General features: G+C 45.9%; 1 protein-coding gene across 6 annotated transcripts in view; it reads left to right on the top strand.

Annotated features, from left to right (window-relative positions):
- KANK4 (KN motif and ankyrin repeat domains 4) overlaps positions 1-22,694 on the top strand; it is a 68,242-nt gene extending 45,548 nt beyond the window's left edge. For all 6 annotated transcript variants that reach the window (XM_019731234.3, XM_019731250.3, XM_088791167.1 and 3 more), the window contains 6 exons: positions 2,344-2,562; positions 3,982-4,069; positions 7,064-7,274; positions 11,741-11,883; positions 15,104-15,304; positions 20,856-22,694. In XM_019731234.3, the coding sequence (XP_019586793.3) occupies positions 2,344-2,562; positions 3,982-4,069; positions 7,064-7,274; positions 11,741-11,883; positions 15,104-15,304; positions 20,856-20,960 (967 nt within the window). In that variant the 3' untranslated portion in view covers positions 20,961-22,694. The remainder of the gene's footprint in view (positions 1-2,343; positions 2,563-3,981; positions 4,070-7,063; positions 7,275-11,740; positions 11,884-15,103; positions 15,305-20,855) is intronic.
- Positions 22,695-22,936: the final 242 nt, after the last annotated feature.

Here is a 22,936-nt window from a genome sequence, read left to right as displayed (position 1 = left end):
GCAATTACAAGAGGTTCTCAGAGTGGTTACCATCAGAGTCCAGACACTTCTGATTACGGTGAACTACTGCTTGAGCAACACTGACCAAAGTGTCCACTTGTATACATTTTTTTGGCACACCCGGTATTCTAGAGGGTAAATCATTGGATTTAGAATATTTTCTAAATTGGTCATTCAACAAACATTTATTAAATGTCAACAATGTGTTAGGTGATGGGGATAAAAAAAGTTGAATAAGTCAAGGTCCCTGCCTTTAGCTCACAATTTGGGCCTGGGCAGAGACAGGACAAGAAGTAACGAGAAAATGCTGATATGCTGAGATGGATCCAGAGAGAGAAGGAAGCTTAGGATGCTGTGGAAGCCCGAAGGAGGGACACGTGACCCAGCCACCAGTGGCGGGCCCAGGAGGCTGCCCAGAAGAGGGCAGAACCCCTCCTCGTTTGAGTCAGACCAGAAGGAAGACACCAGATTCAAACAGCAGGGACATCACTGTTGCATATTTTGTGAGGGAAACGTCAGATATGATGAAATGGGATGGCATAGGAGAGTTGCTGTTCCCACTCCCACTAATGTCAGATTCTGTGGCCCAAGGAAAAACCATTTTGTTTGAGCTTTCACCAGTTCGTGCACAGAAAAGGAGAATCAGCCTCATCTCAAAGCCTAAAGCAGGTCCTATCTCCCCTGCTTAAGCACCCCAAGAGCTCCCGCTCTCTACCAAACCTGGAAGCCCATCTCAGAGCTGTAGCCTGCCTAATTCCCTCCTGCCAGCACTGCCTTACTTCCCTCAAATGTGCTGAGTCAGGCCCATCTTCAGGGCCTTTGCATCTGCTGTTCCTCTCCCTCAGAGTCCTGAGTATTTGTCACTCCAGTGCAGTGGTCCTCAACCTTGGCAGCACCTTGGAAATTCTGGGGGAGCCTTAAAAAATACCCATGCCTGGGTCCCCTTCCTGAAGACTCCAGTTTAATTAGTATGGAATGCAGTACAGGTACTGGGAATTTTAAATACCCTCAAGTGATTCTAATGTGTAGCCAAAGTTAAAAACTTCCGCTCTAATTAAAGGAGCCCCTCCTCTCATCACTCCATCCCATGGCCCTTGATTATTTTATTCAATGTTCAATATTTATTATCTGAATTTATCATTTACATGTTTATTTTCTGCCTTTTCCTACTAAAATATAAGCTCAATTCGGACAGGGGCTTTGGTGTAGCATTTAGATCTGTGCCTGGCACGTAGTAGATGCTCAATCAATTTCTGTTCAATGAATGAATGAATGAATTTCCAGGTGAAGTGCTTACAGAAGCAATTCTAAAACAAGAACTGCTTGGTAAACATATTGTGTCCCCACTTTCTGAATCACAAAATTAAAAGGTTGTTCCAAGCATAATAGAGGAAGAAATATCTGGGGTTTAAATAAGACAGAATGGGAGCATAGCAGGGAACAGGCTGGGCTTGCAAACATAGTGAACGGGGACCATCATTCAGAGAAAGGGCTTGAGGAGGGTCAGTGGAAGCCATGGCCACTGCTCTCTGGGGCAGTGTCCAGTTGCACTAGAGCCTGAAATCTTCATCCATTGGAAGTCTCCTGTTGACCATCAGTGGGGGGGTGTGTGTCAATAAACCTTTGAGGACTTTCCTCCATGGTCTCTGGTCTGCCATCTCAAAAAAGTTATATATAATGGAACATAAGGATTATTGCTGGGGAGGGAGGACTGTGGGTCAAGTGGCAGCCCACACCCTCATCTTTGCTGTTCCAAGCAATAGTTGAAACAGGCTGCAGCTGAGAAAGGCAGATTCTAGGTTCAGGTATCCTGACTGCTCACATGTGCCATGGAACTCTGCTGGGAGTAGACAGGTGGTTCCTCCCTTGTCAGGTGTAAGCTGGGCTAAAGCGAAGTCTCACAATCATCCAGAGACGTGAAGATGTGTCAGGCAATTCAGAAAACTTGTGGGGTGGGGTGAGGGGAATGTTTGCCTAGATCTAGGCCCTTCTCTGAACAGGATGTTAGGATTCCAGAAGTGGGAGACCCTGGTATTGCTTGTCTGGATTGTCCGAATGATTGGCCAATTAGGGTCTGGGCTGTTTGTGTGTTTGCTGCAAAGAGTTTAGTTAATTATCTTTTCTCCCCAAATGGCCTTTAGCATTGAGTCAGAGCTCTTAACCAGTACTTTTCTGATGCCAAGTCTCCCGGGAATCGCCTCACCCAGGTCTGCAGGTGTAAAGAATGGAGGATGTTGTTAGCAAGCTGGGAAGTGTTATCTAAGGCCCACCTAGTTTTCATTCGTGTTGATACGGACATTGGGCAGGAAGCACAGAACAAGTGACCTCTGTCTTTTTCCCCAGCTACGAGACCACCTCAAGTGAGGAGACCAGCGGTGAGGACAGCTCCCCAGAAGATTTGTCTGACAGTGAGGCTGAAAAGAAATGTGATGGCCCAGAACATAGGCCGGGCAAGGATGCCCACCCCAGCGGCAAGGTGGGCCAGGGCCTCTCCGAGGTCACCCACAACACAGGCCAGGAAAGTGGGCCTGGGGAAGAACTCCCCTTTCCCAAGGCTGAGAGGTAAGTCAGAGGGGTACAGATGGGGGTACTTGATCCTCTAAGAAAGGGTTATTTTATTCACTCCTTTTTTCGATCATTTGTTCATCCATTCACCAATATTTATTGAGTTTCTAATCTATGCCAGGTACTGTGCACTGATTGAACTAAACAGATATAACTCCTGCCTTCGTGGGGATATACTATCATAGACTGAGCTCTACTTACAGAGCTAACATCAACATAGCACTGAGACTGTGAAGGGCTTTACGTGTATTATCTTCCGTAATCCTTTTAACAATCCAACAAGGGAAACTTGATTATAATCCCCACTTTACAAATGTGAGAACAGAGGCTTAGAGAAGTTAAGTGACACAGCTAGCAGAGCAGGGATTCCAAACAGGTCTTTTCTGATTCTTTCCCACACACTTTTCTGACGCTCCCATTGGCTGTGCTGATGTAACCCTGTCTTTTAAAGTGATGGAGGTTGTGTGGCATGAGGAAAAGAGTACTTTGGAGTTGGGGCCACCTGGATTCAAATCTTATGTCTTCATGGTGCTGTTTTAGACAAGGTGCTTAAGCTGTGGCCACCTCAGTTTCTTCATCTGTAAAATGTACATAATAGCAACCTGATCGATTGGATCTGAGGACTGAAGGAGAAAAAGTACATAAAATGCCGAATATAGTGCTTTCCACATAGTAGGCTCTCAATAAATGGTAGAAATAAGTATAGTACTAGTATCGTCATCCCCAGCCTGGTTGCTGAAGGAGTGACGGGTGGTGAACCATAGCTGATTGTCAAGCAGGTCCACAAGGGGTGCTCCAACATGGCAGCACTGTAAGGATGTGATGAGTGAATGGAGCGTCCCGTTGGTGACCAATCTCATTAAGAACCAACGTGGGCCTCTCGATGCTGACTCTACCCTAATACTAACACTGGAGGAGTATTTATCATTGAGATCACCCAGCTTAATTGATTTTCATTTTATTGACTCTATTAGCCCTTATGGTGCCCTTCCTGGAGGAATAACCTGAAGAAATTTGCTGGTATGGATTGGGTTCTTTGAAATTTTCAAGTCACTCAGGCAGAAAATATTTGGTCCCAAGTCAGAAAGACCACCCTCCATTGCCCAGCATGTCAGGAATTGCAGGTGGGCCTGGGGCCCCCAGAATGCTTTGGTGATTGCTCCCACCCCCTGAAAACAGTGGGATAAAAAGGGCAGTGTGCTTGACTCACTCTTCAGAAGAGTTCAGAAGCCAAGCTGCATCGTTAGGACACTGTATTCACCCCATATTTCCTAGGAATGCCCCTTTTCCTGGGGAGTTGCTCTGTTTGGGTGTTTAAGCTGCTGAGAATGAAAGTCAAAGTAGAAGATAACCTTTCTTTTTTTTTTTTTTAATCAATGTGGAGACTGATATGTATATATACAACTTTTTCTTTAGATATAAACCCTCAGAAGAATTTCTTAATGCATGCCGGGCATTGAGCCAACATCTGCCAGAAACTGGGACCACCACCGACCAGCTCTTGGTACTCTCATTTTTCATTGTCATGTAGATATTTCCGTACTGTTTAAGCTGTTAGTTCCAACTGGGGGACTTTGGTGCCTTGCCCGAGGCAGCAGTGTGAGTGCACACATGAGTCCCTTTCCTCTGGGTGTGCTCTCATTTGCCCAAGCTCCGCTTGCTACCTAAGGTGATGGATTATGCTGAGAAAGTGGAACTGATGGATACTCACAAGAAAGCAGGCCTTGTGCTCAGAGGCTTCTACCAAGGGTTCTTAGGCATTGCACCCTGGATGTCTGTTATAAAACTATTATATTTGTGGCTTAGGCTCAAAATTGCCTTGCAATTTGAGAAAACTGTGAGTAGAGTGGAAAAGAGCGTGCAGAATTGGAACCATGTGCTCTAGTCCCAGGAGCGCTATCTGTGAGATATTGGACAAGTAAGTACCACATTCAAGGCCTCAGTTCCCCCATTAATAAAATGAGGGTATTGGGCAGGATGTGTCCATTAACCTCAAGCCCTGGCATTTAGTTTTGTAGTCTTCACTCTTTTTCTTGAAGTGTCCCTATGGGTCAAGAGACCAAGAACAAGAAACTACATCTGTTTCCTCCTTAATACCTTCATGGCCCATGGAGATTTAAACATGTAAGTATTGGCTTCTACTTTTAATCAAGAGATATTGGCACTGACACATTCTCCCAAGTTATGAGAGCAGCTGATAAGACCCAACGTGTAACAACTTGTAAGCATTTTCAAAGCGCATTTTGTTCTCCTTTGCAGAAGAGGCGTAGGAGTAAAAATGATCGATTCAGCCCAACGCATTTTTACTACTTTATCTTAGCTTACCTGGCACATAACTGTTCCCTCCCAGATTGTTAAAAGAACCAATATGTAATGTGGACGTTGATTGAAACTCCGGTTATTTATTCTTGAATGAATTGCAGAACTAAGTTATTTCTTGGCTTTTCATTTAAAATCTACCATGTTCCTTAATATTAAGATCTTTTGGGCCGGCCCGGTGGCTCAGGCGGTTGGAGCTCCATGCTCCTAACTCTGAAGGCTGCTGGTTCGATTCCCACATGGGCCAGTGGGCTCTCAACCACACGGTTGCCGGTTCAACTCCTCGAGTCCCGCAAGGGATGGTGGGCTCTGCCCCCTGCAACTAAGATTGAACACGGCACCTTGAGCTGAGCTGCATCCCAGATGGCTCAGTTGTTGGTTGGAGCACGGGCTCTCAACCACAAGGTTGCCGGTTCGACTCCCACAAGGGATGGTGGGCTGTGTGTGCCCCCTGCAACTAGCAACGGCAACTGGACCTGGAGCTGAGCTGCGCCCTCCACAACTAAGACTGAAAGGACAACAACTTGACTTGGAAAAAAAAGTCCTGGAAGTACACACTGTTCCCCAATAAAGTCCTGTTCCCCTTCCGCAATTAAAAAATCTTTAAAAAAAAAAAAAGATCTTTCTTTAGGTTCTCCAGAAAATTCCATGGGTGTAAGAGATAGTATATAAAAAGTGTTTCAGCCACAAAAGATTCCACTGTTTCTGTCTAGAAAAGTGATTAGAGGATATGCAAACCTGACACCATAACCATGTTAGGATCAAAACACGAGACCCGGGCCTCCCTACCTTAGAGACAGCGTGTGTTGTTCAAAGACTGAACTCTGTAGAGCCATGGAAGATTAGGTTGTCAGCGCCGTTTTCACTCCCATTTTGTAGACAAGTAAAGTTCAATAGAGTTATATGCCTTCCAAGGTCACACAGCTGAGCCAGGACTTAAGACTGGCCACATTACTTTAGTGACTCCAAATCCACTGCCCTTTCCAGAATGAGTAGGGAGTCATTTCTGATACTCACATCACCATAGCTGTTCCTGCCCTTTAGGTAAATAATCTAAACATGTTCCATTTTAAACACTCAGGTCATGTCACACACAAAGTTCATGTCATTCACTCTGGAACTCGCCTTAATCATGGTTCCAAAGAGCAGAATACTACAAATAGTGGAGTCCTGCTAAGGGTTGTTCAGCCATTTTCTCTGAAGGTCCTAGCAAAGCTTAAAAGCCAAAAATAATTCAAGCACAGCTGTTTGGATTTTGTTTCAAGCGTAAATTGGGCATGTCCTTTGTCTTAGTTTTCAGCGTGCATTTTTCCCATTAATAAAATATGATTTATGCCTATTAAAAACATGCTGGGCAGCCGGATGGCTCAGTTGGTTAGAGCGTGAACTCTGAACAACAGGGTTGCCGGTTCGATTCCCGCATGGGCCAGTGAGCTGCTCCCTCCACAACTAGATTGAAGACAAGCTGCCTCTGAGCTTCCAGAGGGGAGGCAGGATGGCTCAGTAGGTTAGAGCACGAGCTCTTAACAACAAGGTTGCTGGTTCAATTCCCACATGGGTTGGTGGGCTGCACCCCCTGCAACTAAAGTTTGAAAACAGTGACTGGATTTGAAGCTGAGCTGCGCCCTCCACAACTAGATTGAAGGAAAACAACTTGGAGCTGATGGGACCTGGAAATGCACACTGTTCCCCAATATTCCCCCCCAAAATAAAAACAAAACAAAACAAAGAAAAACAGACAAAACATGCAGAGATTCTAGTAGAGTCTGGGCTAAGGTCCATATAGGCTGGCTGTATGCTCATGAAAGAGGGGGTCTTGAAGATCTTGGTTATCCTGTGCATACACAGGGGATGTGACCTAAACTTATAATACACTCAAACTGTCTGTCACCTAGTGAAATGCTTTGTTACTGGTTACCAGGTGGCCCTCACAATCCTCCTTTCTACCTCACATGGGGGTGGGGGAGCATAGCACAGGTTCCAAGTATGTTGCTGAATCCTCAGCCACACTATCTCTGAGCCCTCCAGGAGTAAATCACATGGAGAGTTGGAAGGAGCTAGACAGATAGAGGTGGAAGCATCCAAAGCTAACTTTTCCTAGTGGAAACTAACACTCAAGCTGAAAACTAGCACTCCAGGCCAGATAACCTTCTGGAATTGGAATCTTTTGGTATTTCAGAAGCAGAGCTTGAACACCGTCAGTCAAGAGTGGTTCCGTGTCTCCAGCCGGAAGTCGTCTAGTCCTGCTGTGGTGGCCACCTACCTCCAGCACCACACCCCACACTTCCTAAAGCTGCTTGTCAACTTGGCTGATGGAAACGGAAACACAGCCCTTCACTACAGCGTGTCCCACTCCAACTTCTCCATCGTAAAGCTGCTGCTGGAGACAGGTCAGAAATGGTTGTATCTGTGCAGTCTGTGTATCGCTTCTTGTATCATGTCTTTCCAGCAAGAGGATTCTTCACTGTTCTGAGTTCTGTCTGTATTCTAGGAACTGGACTAGATCATTTGCCTTTATTATATCATTTATTCTTCACCACACTCTTGTGATGTGGGTATTATTCTCATGTTGCAGTTGAGGAAATGGAGGCTGAGAGCGTTATAAAGCTAGCTCAGGTCACCGTGCTGGTAAATGGTAGAGTCAGACTTTGTGTTCAGTCTGTCGAACCCCAGAGACACATCCACCACACTACCTCTAAGAAAAGTCACATTCTACCATCTTCATAAGTACTTTTTACAAAGGCTATGGCTGCATTTGACCAATTTGACTCAATTTGATTCATTCATCCTTCATCAGATATGTGTGGACCATGTATGAGGGTCACACGGGCTACTACCAGGATGGAGGAGTTAGCCAGGTGTGAGCCCTGTACTTCCCAGGAGCTTAGAGCCTGAGAACCAGGGGATGGAGCATGATGGCTTACAAGAGAGAGATACAGACTGTGACTTTGGGTCTCAGAAGAAATGAAGTGATGTCCTGTTCGGGGAGCAGGAAAGGTGCACTGAAGCAGATAGAGTTCCAGCAGCCAGAGAAATGTCCCAGGCAAGGAGAACACCGTGGAGTTTGAGAAAGGAAAACCTGGAGATCAGAAACCTTTCAGTTTCAATGGGATGTGAATTAAGTTTGGGGAGGTACGTTGGAGCCGCAGCATAGAGGACCTGGTACCTATTCAGTACCAGGCTGAATAGTGTGAATCCTGTTTGGAAGGCACTGGCAGATCAGTACAGGTTTTGAGTAGGGGAGCACCAACCCGGGGAGTTCTCTGTGAACGTTAACTTGGCAGTAGTGAGAGGTTAGTGGAGGGAGTAGGGATAGGGGGTGGCAGGCCAGACAGGAGGCCATTGCGGGGTCCACAGAGAAGTAGTGAAGGCTTGCAATAAATGAGGATAGTAGGAATAGAAGAACAAAAGAGCCTTTGGGGTGTTAGTGACTAACTGGCTGTGAGGGTTGTGGGGTGTGTAAGCTCTCTGATGTATCATGCTTGGATGGCTGAGAAGATGGTGATGCTGCAAACATAGAACAAGTGTGGGGAAAGCAAAATGGATCATTCAATTTGGGGCAGATTTTGAGTTCCCAGTCGATCATCCAGGTAGAAATGCCCAGAAAGCAATTGAGAATTCGAGATCCAAAATTAATGGGCAATGCAGTTTTGGGTGAGGCCAGCTAGAGCGTAGCCAGAGCATGTATTCCTTTAGGGAAGGACTATAGATGGAGAAGGGAAGGGGCTGGGGAGCAGAGCCCTGTAGACTGACTACATTGAGAGAGAGAGCGCACAAGCCAGTGCAGGAGACCCAGATGGAGTTATGTGAGAAGCAGGAGAAACAACGGGAAAGTGGCCAATAGGGAGGCCAATGAAGAAGAAACTATCAGGAAGAAAGAAGATTGTCCGTAGTGTCCCTGAAGGATGATACCTGGGCTGGACAGATTTGGGAAGGGGTCACCGTGGACTTTGGAAATGACTGTTTGGGGGGTAGTTGTTGGGAGAAAACCAGATTGCAGAGGTAAATGGAGTGAAATGCTTGGGGTAGGCAAGGCAAAGATATAGCATTGTAGCCGAAAGAGGCAGAAGAGGCTACAAGAATTGGTTCTGTATGTTTGGGTTAGAGGTGACTAAACATGTTAGTTGGCAGAGAAGAAGAATTGAGAGACAGAGATAGAGAGATATTATAGAAAGGAGAAAGGATGTTTGATGGATCAAGGTCTTGGAGGAGTTGGAAAAGCCTGGAATCCACAGCAGAGGCAGATGAGGTCAGCCTAGGCAAGATGCTGAGATATGTAGTCCTCTGGGATGGAAGCAAAAGGAAGGAAAAGGTCCAGAACGATGTGGGAGGGAAGAGAAGGGAAGTGGAAACCACTCGTTCAGATGGCCTTGATCTTTTCAGCAAAGCGAGTGGGATCCAGGCTTTGGCAACTATAAAGGGTGGTTAATTGTTAAACAAAGAACTTTCTTCCTAATTGTCAAAACTTGGAAGCAACCAAGGTATACTTCAGAAGATGAAGAGAAACATAAACTGTGTTACATCCCGACAAAATATTGTTTAGCTCTTCATGCTATTAAGCCATGAAAAGACATTAATAGTCAGAACACAGAAGATTTTTAGGGCAGTGAAAATACTCTGTGTGATGCCATAATGATGGCTACGTGTGATTACATATTTGTTCAAACCCACAGAAGGTACAGCACCAAGAATGAACCTTAAGGTAAACTATGGACTTTGGGTGATAATAATGTGTCACTGTACGTTCATCAATTGTAATGAATGTATCACTGTAGTGGGAAATGTTGACAGTGGGGGAGGCTGTGCATGTGTATCGGGGGCAGGGAGTGTATAGGAAATCTCTGTACCTTCCTCTCAATTTTGCTGTGAAGCTACAACTACTCTAAAAAATTAAGTCTTAAAAAAATAAAGACAACTAGAACATAAAGAAAAAAAAAAGAGAAAGAGAGAACTCTTTGAGGATTGTCAAGTGGCCCCTTAGTCTGGTGAGATGAGACCTAGGGCTTACAGTGGAGCTGTTCAGCAGGATATGTGACAACATCAAGTAGTCTAGGTGTGACGGTGTGGACAGCTGGGTAGCAGGGCTCATTGACGGTGTGTGGGTCCCAGTCGAATGTCATTTATGAAGTTAGGAAGCTGTAGGAGGGATATCTAAGAGGATACCTCCGAGAGGCATAAAACCCTACATGCTCTCCCCAGATCAGGCTCTCTGCTAAGCACTGGCATGGGAGATCGCATTTAATCCTCATACTGGTCCTGTGACCCTGGATGACTATTCCTGTTTTACATGTGAGAAGCATGACACGGAGGAGTCAGCAGACCTGCCTGAGGTCACCCAACCACTGAGTGTGTTGCTGGGGTTTGATGTCCATACTGCTCAGTTGTTCTTTCCATTCCTGACCACCAGGACACGGAGCACATGATCCGTAACCCGTTTAGGAGGCCAGAGGGGGAGTTGAAATGGGCATCGGGAAGTCTGAATTCTGGATCCAATGGAATACCTTGATTCCAATAGCTCATTCTAACCATGATCTGTCACCCTCTCAGTCTGGGCTTTTTTTTACGATCCCAAACTAGGGACACTTCATTTTTAAAATATGCCTTTTTTTTTTTTTTCATTTTGCTGTGAACTGTATATTCTTAAGTGTTTTAACTAAAAAAATACGTAGTTTCCCCTTCCCCATCCCCGCTCTGTTTTTCAAGTGAGATGGTTGTTCCTAGATTTCCTATGTTTATCCTGTGGTGTTTTTCATGCCCCCTGGAACCTTGCACAGCATATCACTAGGCCCTTCAAAAGGACCGACAAACACAGCCATCAGCTTAAGAGTTACACACAGACATAGAGAGTGACACTTAAAATGCACAGCTGTGGACGATGTGGGGCCAGGTGAGTAACGGGCTCTAGAGCCAGACAGACCTAAGTTCTGGTCCCACTTCACTTTCACTTGGGCAGTTTATGTAGCTTCACTGACCTTCAGTGTCCTCATCTGTAAAATGGGTATAATGTCTTGTGCTATGCTTTAGGAGATAAAGTCATGGTCATTAGCCCTCTTGGCCATCTCTGACTCTGCTGTGGACCTTTTTTGCTGAGTATCCTCAGAAAACCTGTAAAGAAAATTAGACAGTTTTAAAGGCTGCTGAAATGTAAGACATTATTTCCACTCCTGGCAAAAGATTGCTCTATGAGGTGTGACAAATAATTTCATGAACTTGTTGCAATGATGTTGCTAACCTTTTTTTGATATCAGTGGGATTATTCATTATGAATTTGTACCAACTGGACAAACTGTTAACCAAGTTTACTATTTGGAAGTGCTAAAGAGGCTGCGAGAAAAAGACGAAAACGATCTGAACTTTTCTCTAACAATTCATGGCTCTTGCATCATGACAATGTACCAGCTTACACGGCACTGTCTGTGAGGGATTTTTTTAGCCAGTAAACAAATAACTGTATTGGAACGTCCTCCCTACTCACCTGATCTGGCCCCCAATGATTTCTTTCTTTACCTGAAGATAAAGAAAATATTGAAAGGAAGACATTTTGATAACATTCAGGACATCAAGGGTAATACAATGACAGCTCTGATGGCCATTCCAGACAGAGTTCCAAAACTGCTTTGAAGGGTGGACTAGGCGCTGGCGTCTGTGCATAGCTTCCCAAGGGGAGTACTTCTAAGGTGAGCATAGTGATATTCAGCAATGAGGTATGTAGCACTTTTTCTAGGATGAGTTCGTGAACTTAATTGTCAGACCTCCTTCCATTTAAATCATCAGGCAGCGTCCCATTGAATGGGCTAAGGCAGTCTTGAGTCTGACCCCTTAGGAGCTAGTCCAGTGCTCATTGCTTCTCTTGCAGGCGTCTGCAATGTAGACCATCAGAACAAAGCTGGCTATACCGCCGTGATGATTACTCCCTTGGCTTCTGCGGAGACCGATGAAGACATGGCTGTCGTCTGGAAGCTCTTACGAGAAGGAAATGTGAACATCCAAGCTACCCAGGTAGGAAGTGTGAACCTGGCTTCCTCCTTAATAAATGCAGGACGCTCCCAGTTTTATTGTGCCAGTGGGGTGAGAAATTCCATGGAGAGTTTTTAACCCAAGAAGGCTAGGGCCTCCAAGTGTTGTCTGTTCAAAGCCTGACCATTTGTTTCTTCAAAAGCTCCTGAGACCCAGACAGGCTGCAACAGAAGTCAGTGAGCTTTTAACCCTGTTCCAGTCTGAAACTGGGCAAATTCGAGCTGGACTCAACTTCTCAAACCAAATGTTCCCACAGTTAAGAGAACGCATTTGCCATTTGACTGCTCTAAGAAGCCCTTGCAGATAATCCATCCTAATCATGAATTACAAAGTAGGTCAGGTGTTGGGATGTGTCTGTTCAGCTTCTGGGCCCATCTACCTGAGAACCCAGAGCAGGGGTATGACCCTAACCCCGCAGGACTTTGAGTTAGACAAGGCTCTATATGGAACAACGGGGACTCCTCAAAAGGCCATTTACCCATCTTTGACCAATACAACAACAAGCAGAGTGCATTCAACTCTCCTTTTCCCCCTAGAGAGATCATAGATGGTAGACTATCAAGAACTGTGAAGGATCTGAGATTTTCCTCTATCTTAGAGCTAACAAGTTATTATGCTATAGTATCATGGATGCTGGCAGACAACATGAGACTCCTGAGCTAGAGACAAAGGACAGTGTATTACTCACAGCAGTAGCGCAGCCACAGCATTGGTATTTATACCAGTTCCCCAAATCCCAGTTCCCCATTCCCACAGGGCAGTGTGAGAGGGCCAGATCCCTGTGCACAGAGTGGGTTGTGTTACTGGAGAGGAACCCTGAGCTTAGGGAACCTGAACCTTTTATACTGGTCAGTAAGCATGTCTGCCCTGTTCTGGAGGAGATGCTACCTCTAACCTTCTAAGGTTGTTCACTGTGCAAACATCCCTAAAAGGAGTCTGGAACAAAAGTACAGATAGAGCCTTACTCACAAGATGTGCAGAAAGCCAAGAGACCCATGGAAAATTGTCTCCCAACAATATATTAAACTCCACTCCCCCCATGAGCAAAGTGATTGCAGACAGTAGCCTAACCTGATGGCAAAGTCACTTTGCGCACTTCATCTAATAGCAATCCTACTGATGGCAAGAAACAGACATCTGTAGATCACTTTCTGATTTTCAAAATATTTTCACCCACCTACAACTCCTATTCCATATGACTCAATACAGCTGTTTTCATTTTAAATATGTTTCCCATAAACATGCTAACTTTTTTTCTAAATTGGCCCTCTTGCAAGAGGGAATGCTCACCTATGGTCAAAATCAACACCCTTTTATTACAGAGGAGAAACTCATGGTCTAGGAGGGCAAGGGACTCATCCCAGGTCACCAAAGGAGGGATGAGAATTCATAGCTGTAGCTTCTCCCTTCACTTGCCCCTGGGGCCTTTACGTATGAGGAGAGGTGCAGGTACCAGGTTAAATGGGAGTGAGTTGGGAGGCTGGGAGTCTCCTGTGCTAAGCAACTTACTTCTCCTTGTACCTCCAGGGTCAGCACAGCACCTGGCTTATAACAGTACTCTGTAAATGATCATCAAATTAAATTGTAATGAACTGGACCAGGGGGGAGGTGAGGAAGGAAGGGGCCCAAGTCAGACAGAGGAGCAGACACAAAGACCATCTGCATGTATCATCTGCCTTTAACACCACTTGGAGAGAGGGGTTTGGATAGAAACCTCATGGTCTTGTTAGTTCCATAAACAACCATTTCCTCAGGGCTGATTATAAGCAAACCAAAAAGCAAACAGTCTTCTCCGGAAAGACCTGTCTGGGTTCCACAGAAATGGAGAACCAGGATACCTAATATATATTCCCACATACTGAACATTCGTCATACATTATCTCTCACCTTCATGATGATAATAATAGCTAACACCATATACTTGCTAAGCACTCGGATCTCACAACAACCCTGCAAGACAGGTAATATTGTTAATAATTCCTGTTTTAGACACCAAGTGGTTAACTTGTCCAGATTCACCTAAGTAATAAGTGGCAGAGCCAGGATTTTTCTGATTGCAAACCGTCTTTCTTTTCTCTAAGCCCCAGCATTCTGGGCAGGGAAGCACAATCCATCTGTGACTGCAGATTGGCGCTTTAATCAGTGAACACATCAGCAAACATGTCTTTAGCACTTTTTACTTGTAAGACACTGTGCTCAGAGCCACGGGAAATCTGACAGAAGAGAAAACACAGTTCTTGCCTCATTCCCACAACCTTACAAAACCTGATAGCCAGTCAGAGGGACAAGCCTGACTCGCCTGGAACCCAGGAGAATAATAAGGACAAATATAATCAAGTCCCATGAAAGGACTATGTATGTAAAGGAAAATCAATGAGAAATAACGGTCCATTTGTAATCAGAAAAATTACTACTGTACAATATTATATTTACGTCCTTTATCTCAGTTGATTCCCACAAAAGCCCTGTGAGGTATGATCATTAGTCTAGCAATTTTTAAGAAAAGAAAAACCAAGATTTAGGGAAGACCAGTGACGTGGCCAAGGTCAGGCACTAGGAAACAGCAGAACCAGAGCTTAGACTTGCTTTCTGAATCTAATCCATTGCTGTATCCACTGATAATCACGGGGATGTCAGAAATTGTCAATGGATATGGATTAGAAATGACCACAAGACCATACAAACAGATCTCGTTTAGATAAGCGGGTTCTGGGTCTCATTAAACTGAAAATCTCAGAGGCATTCAGAGCAGAGCAAGGCTTCCTAAAGGAAGTCAGGCTGGGACAGTCAGGTAGTAAGAAATCACAGTACTGAAGCATTTAATCCTTCATTTATTCCCTCATCCAACATGTGGCAGCACATACTTTGTGCTAGGCACTGGGGATACAGAAATGAAAAACACTTAGTTCCTGCCATCAACAATTTCAGTTCCTGAGAGAGATTAATAGATTGTGACACCACGTGGTAAGTGCTGTTATGAATCCCATGCCTGGGAGTTGGTAGAGAGCTTTAGAGAAGAGGTAGCATTTGACTAGTGTCTTGGAAGAGGACTAGAAGTTTGCCAGGTGTCCCATACCAAGGGCAGAAAGAAATTCAGGACAACGGTCATTTTCTGGAAAAGTCATCCCTGAGCACAGGCAGGCCAGAGAGGAGTCCTTCGCCATGGACGACAACCTCACCCACCTCTGTGCTCTGTGTGCAGGGAGGCCAGACGGCGCTGATGCTTGGAGTGAGTCACGACAGGGAAGATATGGTTCAAGCGCTGCTGAGCTGCCAGGCAGATGTCAACCTGCAAGACCATGATGGATCCTCGGCCCTCATGCTGGCCTGTCACCATGGCAATGCTGACATGGTACAGCTGCTCCTGGCACACCCGGCCTGCGACAGCAGCCTCACTGACAAGGTGAAACTTATAGGCAATTAACACGTGGGTGTTCACTTCCCTTCCTGAAAAGTTCCTTGCCAGCCAGCAGAACTCAGGGAAGCATATGGCAGTAGCAACAGAATTGACCTCATAAGGCTGTTGTGGGGTTTAGATGCAACGATGCATGGTAAATGCTTGGAGCCTTGGAGCTGAGAAACCCCAGACCCTAGGCTTGTGCCCAGGCCTGGCTTTGGCTGTGAACCCCATCTGGGCACCACAATACCAGCATGTGGGCTTCAAGGCAGCAGCTTGGCTGGCGAACCTCTACTGCCCATGGAGACGCCCAAAAGGCTGGATAGAGGAACCAAGCGTAAAGTATATCCACTCCCTGACAGTGGTCCACCTTACAGAGTCACCCATTTCATAAAGCCAACCTGATTAAAGTTGGAATGTCAGACACATGGTTCTTAAGTAAATTTCCTTAAAGGTGATGGTGATGATGGTGATAATGATGGTAATGGTGATGATAATGGTAACAATTCACATGCATCGAGTGCTTTCATGGTGCCAGGTACCATACTGAGCATTTACCATGAACCATCTCATTGAAATCCCACAACAACCTTGTGAGGTTGACCGTTGATGCCGCCCATTTGCTCACAAGGAAATGGAAGCGCTGAGTGGTTAATTAACATACCCCAGATCACACAGCTAGTGGAACCCAGCTCCATCAAACTCCTAAACCCAAACTCTTAATTGCTGCCTCATTGTCACTGTTGTCACAGTGCAGGGTCCACGTCTCTGGTTCCCTGCTGAATCCTCAGCACCTAGTAGAGTGTCTGCTACATATCAGGTGAATAAATCAACAGTTGAATGAATGAACCCCTAAACTTCAGAGGTAAATCATCAGGATGTGATCCTATGACTTACAATTGCAGTAGGTAGTATTTCTAGAGTACTCACAAGGACTAAACTCTTTCCATGCATTATCTCACTAATCCTCTCAATAATCAAGTGAGGTGGATACTGGAATCCCTATTTTTTTACCGATAGGAGACAGGCCTAGAGAGTTTGTGTAGCTACCATGTTTCCCCGAAAATAAGACCTATCCGCACCATCAGCTCTAATGCATCTGTTGGAGCAATAATTAATATAAGACCTGGTCTTATATTACATTATATTAAAATAAGACCCGATCTTATATTAATTTTTGCTCCAAACGACACGTTAGAGCCGATGGTCCGGCTAGGTCTTATTTTCGGGGACACATGGTATTATAAGGTCATAAGCTGCTGATTCTCAGAACAGTGATGCAAGCCCAGGTCTGACTGCAGTGCCCTTAGAGTTGGCACTATAACTTAATGCTTTAAACAGATTTCTCTATACTTTCTTAACATCCACAGTTCAAAAGGAATAAAGGTCTGGGGAGAGGAAGAGAATCCCCTCCCTTCTCAGGAACAGTCCCTCTTACTAGGCCACAACTGAACTACCCAAAATTGTCTCATCAGTGATCGAAGAAGCTGCGAGGTCCCACAAACCACCCACCAGGCAGTAGTCCAATGTCTTCAGGTCTATGAACCCCAGCTCCACCCCAAAGCTATTTCTGAGATAATTGGAGAGCACAGACCCTCAAGAACTGCTTGCAGGAACAATAGTAGGCTGCTGGAAATAAGACCCTCCTGTTCCAAACATTATAGTCAGACAAAGGATCTGTGTTAATGAGATCCCTGTAGGGTTGCCCTGGGGGCGAAGGAGGCAACCCCTTAATCTGGAACAGGCCCAGGGCCCTCTTAGGAGTGACCACTCCTGTTTGCCTCTGGGAGGCCTGGGGAACAGGGACAGGAACTTTGGAAGTTCCTGGTTAGCTGGGATAACCAGGCAGTGACTCTGAGAGCATCTCCTGGATACCTCTGGAGATGTCTCACGGATAAGAGAGAGCTAAGTGGCTGCTTTCAGGAGGTGGAGAAAGAGTCATGGAGGGAGGGCGCTGTTGTACTTCAGACAACTCCAGTGATTGTTAAAAGCATGGACTTTAAACACTCATGGGTCTGAAACTGGGTTCAGTGACTGTGTGCCTTTGGCCCATTCACCTAACCTCTCTGAGCCTCTCTATGCTCATCTGTAAATGGGGATGATAATAGGCATTATCTAAATACAGTAATGTTTATAAAGCCCGTATCTGACATGTAGGAGGTACTCAGTTGATGGTAACTGTGATTGTTACGAACAGGTGGCTAGTGAGAGCTGCAATGAAACAACTAATACATCAACGAGTAGGGGCCTTGGCATTCGCAGGTAGAGTCTGGAGGGAACAGCAAGCATGAAGTTCTGGACTTAGGTACGGCAGCCAATCAGAGGGAGACTTGCCCCCAAAGGGAGAAGCCAAGTGGTCGACATACTTGATTTAGTCCAGTGGTTCTCATTCCAGGGATGATTTTGCCCTCCAGGGAGATTGGCAATGTCTGGAGACATTTATTTATCACAATCCGGGGAGGAGGTATTCCTGGCATCTAATGGGTAGAGACTAGGGATGCTGCTAAACATCCTAACAAAGCAGAGGAACAACGAAGAATTACAAATTATCTGGCCCCACATGTCAGTAGTGCCATACCTGAGAACATGATGTAGGTGAGTGCTGGAATCCAGGTGGACTTAGACAGCCATCAGGAAGAGTCAGGTTCGGGTTGAGGACCAGGCGGGCTGCAGTTCAGGGCAGGGCTCGAAGCTTGGAAGGAACAAGACAGTTAACCAGGAGATGGCTGCAGAAGCCTGTCATAGCAGAAGATAGAGAGGGTTAGAGATGCCCAATGAGCACAGGGGTGGCCAAGTGGTGTGGGCAGCAGCTTCCCAAGTGTTTGAGACCCCCACCCATGGCCCAGTCACTTGCTGCCTGCTTGGGTCGAGTCGATTCAGGATTCACAGCCAAAGTTCCCAAGGGCAACTTGGGTGAGAAATGTCCACGGGAGAAGGGGACTGCTGACGGGGCCCTACCAAGCACCAAGCCCTGTGCCTCCCGCTTTACTTTGGAGGGTAAAGAATGGCCCTTATGATCACCGTATCGTTTCAAAGTCCACCTTGACTTCGCAGCTCAGATGCAGGGATTATTTGTGAATTCCCTTGGAAAACTGAGAGAATTGACGTCCTGAAATTGGTTTCTCTCATCCTACCAACCATTTAATGGTCAATATAAATGCAGAGTCCCCAGAACAGAAGGCCAAGGCAACCTGTTGCCTAGAGTTAGAAACTAATTCAAGAAATCAGCTGCCCACCCTCTTGGGGGCTACAAGAGTGAGGAGGGCGGGGAGGTGGTGAGGGCTGAGCCCCAGAGCCTTGCCCTTTGAAGGGCTTCGTTTTGGCAGCTCCTCCGAAACACCAATCACATTGAAAGCTTCTAAAAGGCAGACACTATGCCTTGTTCACCTTTGCCTGAGACACAGTGGATTCTTGTTATGTGGAAAGACAACCCCACCACCATACACACCTGCCTGCACACACACACATACAGGTGTGCTGGCTGCTTGAGTCCCTGTGTCTCTGGGCCTGCCACTGGAGGGCCGTGCTGTGGGCTTGTTCCCAGGACTCTGGCAGAGTCATTTGAAGGGCACATCCTCCCCACGTGGTCTCTCCAGCCACACTTGGTGAGCAGAATAGGGTCCCCCACTCTCCATGTCTGCAATTGGGTCAGAGGAGCCCACAAATGTAGGCTGTCATCTCCAAATGGGCCCTGTTCAAAGGTCCTCTGGGACTGGCCCTGTGGCTCTTTTCTATAATAACAGTAATCACACCATCTTCGTGATTATATAGAGCCTCAGGGTTGACAAAGCACAGCAATGATGATGACGTCCAGAAAGCAGGGAGGACAGGCCTAAATAAACCCAGGCCCTTCCTCTGTGGGGCTTTTACAAGTTTCTGCTTAAAATCCTTGTGTTGTTCCAGACTGGCCCAATCTCAGAAAAGCCTCATTAGGATTTAGGTTGCTGAGGTTCTTCATCAACTTGAAATGAACACAGCACCTGTCTGTGACCATCCAGCAATCCCTCTCAACAGTGCTTACTGGGTGCGAATCCAGGGCCTGGCCTCGGGGAGACTGCGATTTATCAAATAACCACACAAATACCGCTTATACAGGGTGGTAAAAGGAAGGTACAGGGTGTCGTGAGGCCTTTTCTGGGAAAGAATTTCTTGTTTCGTGAAGTCCACGTGCCATCCTTTGGGGTCTCACTGAAACGCCACTGCCTTCCTCTGCTCCCACCGCCATCTACACACACAGTGGCCATCCTCTTCCCGGAGCTCATGCTTCCCCTGGTGGCTTTATTTGGCTTCTTGTTGCATTTTATAGTTATTGACGCGTGGGGAGGGAGCCAAGGTGGCAGCTGGACGACATGCTGGGGCCCAGAGGAGAGACTGCAGAGTTTTAAGCTGAGTGTGAACACTCCCCACCTGCTTCTGTGGATCTTTCACATTTTAGGAAGTAATTCCTCCCAACATACAGTAGAGTAGCAAACAATCTAGTGGGGTCTTGTGTGCTCCCCCATGTATCAAACCCTTAATATTTATGCAACAAAATATAAAAATAGTCACACTAATGGTGCTAAATAAGGATCATACATAGCCTCAGGTTGGGCTTTGCCTTCAAAAGAGTTACCAAAAAAGTGGTTTTCAGAGATGTTTACATTTCGGAATTCTGGTTACAGGATTGAACCCACTCGTGAGACTGTGGCTGCCCTGACAGGGCTCGGCAACCACCGTGGCATGTCAGCCTTTCCCCACGTCTCTGTAGAGAATGGCTATGAGAGCCCTTGTGAATGCAGCTTCCTGCATTGCTGCAGCAGTGTAAAAAGCTCTCATGTAAAAAGCCCTTGTGTAAAAGCACTGAGGTATCATGCTCCAGGAGGACAAAACGTGCACGTCCTTCCATGTGCTGAGCCTACTTCTAAGAGTTGGTCCTTAGAAAATAGTTAGAAATGGGAAAATGCTTTTGGCACTGAGTTTATGAGGCTGAAGACTTGGAAACAACATAAGTCTCCAAGAGAAGGGAAATAGTTCAGTAAATTGTGGAATACTATACAGCCAATAAGAAAAGTTATATGCTATGATCACTGTTAAGAACAGGGAAAAATCTTATAGCAGACCATGGTACACTCAAAATAAAAGCAGATTTAAAATTCATATACATCATTCCTCTATTTAAAAACCAACAATAAATTTGCATAGAAAAGACTGGAGGGAGACATTCCAAAATGCTAGCTTTCACTTACATCTGTGTAATGGAATAATGGAAGAGTCATTTTATTTTCTTTCCTCCATTTTTCAATTTTTAAAAAAAAAATGTATTTAAAAACCAAGTGACACTTCTTTATTTCCATTGACACGAATTTCCCAGGAGTGAATGTTGTTTCTGTGGATGGGGTTCATAATAACAGTAATCACACCATCATGCCGTCTAAATCTCTTCTCCTCCTACGGTCTCTGCGTGCTTGGAATAGACTGCTATGCCCCATGCATACCCCTACTCCCAACTCACCCTTCCTCTCTGGGATGGGAAGCAGACCGGATAAAACTTGTTTCTCCTTGTCTTTCTCCCCTGTAGGCTGGCCGAACAGCTTTGTCCATCGTTCTGAAAACACCCGCCCACGCGGAAATTGCAGGGCTTCTGCAGGCCCACGCAGAGCAGGGCAGGTCCCTGGGGCCATAGGAGCTGCGGAAGGACTGGCAGCCAGGAACAAAAGGCTTCTTCTCGGGACTCCTCCCTCGCCCTTGGAGAGGGCATGGGTCATAGCCAGGGGGCCTCCCCTCAAGAGAAGAAGCTATGTCAAATATGCACAAACATTCCTGTTGTATAATTCTGCTCACTAGGATGCTTTGTAGTTTTGCCTTAGGCCAAGCCCCCAAACAGTGCGGGCTGCAGAGCAGGGTGCTAGGTGCTGGGTGCACTGGTGTCATCTAAAATCCCATACATCTTCTGCCTGGAATTCCTCGTGACTCTACCCTTTGGAGCACCGCTTAGCGAGCAGGTGGGCAGGAGCACATTAGAAAAGCAATACTTTTTACATGGAATTTCAAAGTGCACCATCTTTTTGTTTTTTAATCAATTATATATGAAGACGTCCCCTTGAATATGCATGTCTGAGTGGATGGGGGCAGATTTAAGCAGCCGTCCTGGCAATCATTCTCTGGAAGACCCTCGGAGAATCACCGCGCAGGCAGGTGAAACTGAACGAACTCCCTTTGGAGACTTTGTTCAGCGGGGGTTGACGGAGAAATCTTAAATTCAGGCACGGTAGGAAGAAGCACACTGGCTTCGGTGCCAGCTCTACAGTGTTGACCATTTCCAAGTCATCGAGTGGCTCCAGTTTACTCCAGGGAAATTGGAATTCATCAGGAAATCCAATCCAGTAAAGCACACCACATGTATTTAGGCAGAGTCCAGTTACGTAGGCTGTTTTGAAAATAGCAAATAAATCGAGTGAGCATCCTCCTGGGGATAGGTTATTGTCATCCAGAAGCCACGTTTCTGCCATAGTCGTATACGTGGCCTCAAGGTGATCCCAGCTCATTTCCCCTCATAGCCTTTAGAAGCTAACTATGAGCCTCCCTGTGTTTAAAGTTCTGAGGCCACAGACGGCAGCAGGGGTGTGGGAGTTGGGCAGAGCAGGGCCCACCCTGGGCTAACATCTCTCTCCACTAGACAGTTCTTTTTTAAACTTCTAGGGCCCACATGTGCATGGCTCATATTCAGTAATTCACACAGGGTTAGCCACACATTATTTTCTTTCCTGAAGTCTCTTATGCATAAAATCACCTTATATAAAAAAAGAGACACCAAATACCGTGAGCCTCACAGTGGAAGCACGCAAGCTCGAGTTCTTATTTTGGCTGAGATGCCAATTTGCTTGGTTCCCCTTGGGTGAGTCACGAAACTTTCTTGGGCCTCAATTTCCTTGTTTTTAAAAACGGACATGATCATACAACCTACCTCCTGGGGATGTTGTGTGAGGCACAGCTGATGGAAGTTGTGGAATCCACTTTTAATCCATAAAGACTGTGTACAGAAGTTTGCCACTGGGATGCATAAGAGAGGTTCGGAGTCCCAGAGAAGCACAGTGGCATGTGATGGTGTTGCTCCGAGGTGTAGAGCGTGGAGCAAATAATAAGCTGAAAATGCTCTAAATGGATTTATTTTGACCTCCAAGCACCTTTGAACAGCAAAACCCTACATTAATAAATATCCTACCCCAGTGCTTCTCAAACTTTGATGTGCAAACATCACCTGGAGAATACAGTAGGTCTGGGGAGACGAGGGGGCCTGCATTTCTAATCAGTTCCCGGGGGGGGGGGGGGGGGGGGGCAATGATACTGGGCCACACCAGACTTGGAGTAGCAAGGCTCTGGCTTTTGACTGTTTGTATATTAAAATGCTGCCCCTCAATCTTTTGTCTTAAAGTTTCTTTACATTTCTCTGCTCTTAGTTCCTGGGAATTTGCAATGTGAGTCTTATTTGCTACCGTGGTTCTGCAGACAGCAGTAGGGGGTCCGAGGACAAGTGCCAATTTCGGATCTATTTCTGCATTTTACATTAGGGTGGCAACTTTAATTTGGTCACATTAAAAAAAATGGGCCAGCCTGGTGGCTCAGGTGGTTGGAGCACTGTACTCCTAATGCCGAAGTCGC

The sequence above is a fragment of the Rhinolophus sinicus genome, chromosome 14 (assembly GCF_057876585.1).
Source record: "Rhinolophus sinicus isolate RSI-liver-muscle chromosome 14, RSI-T2T, whole genome shotgun sequence".
NCBI lineage: Eukaryota > Metazoa > Chordata > Mammalia > Chiroptera > Rhinolophidae > Rhinolophus > Rhinolophus sinicus.
The sequence above is the reverse complement of the archived record's forward strand: the minus strand, read 5'-3'. Positions and strand labels throughout refer to the sequence as shown.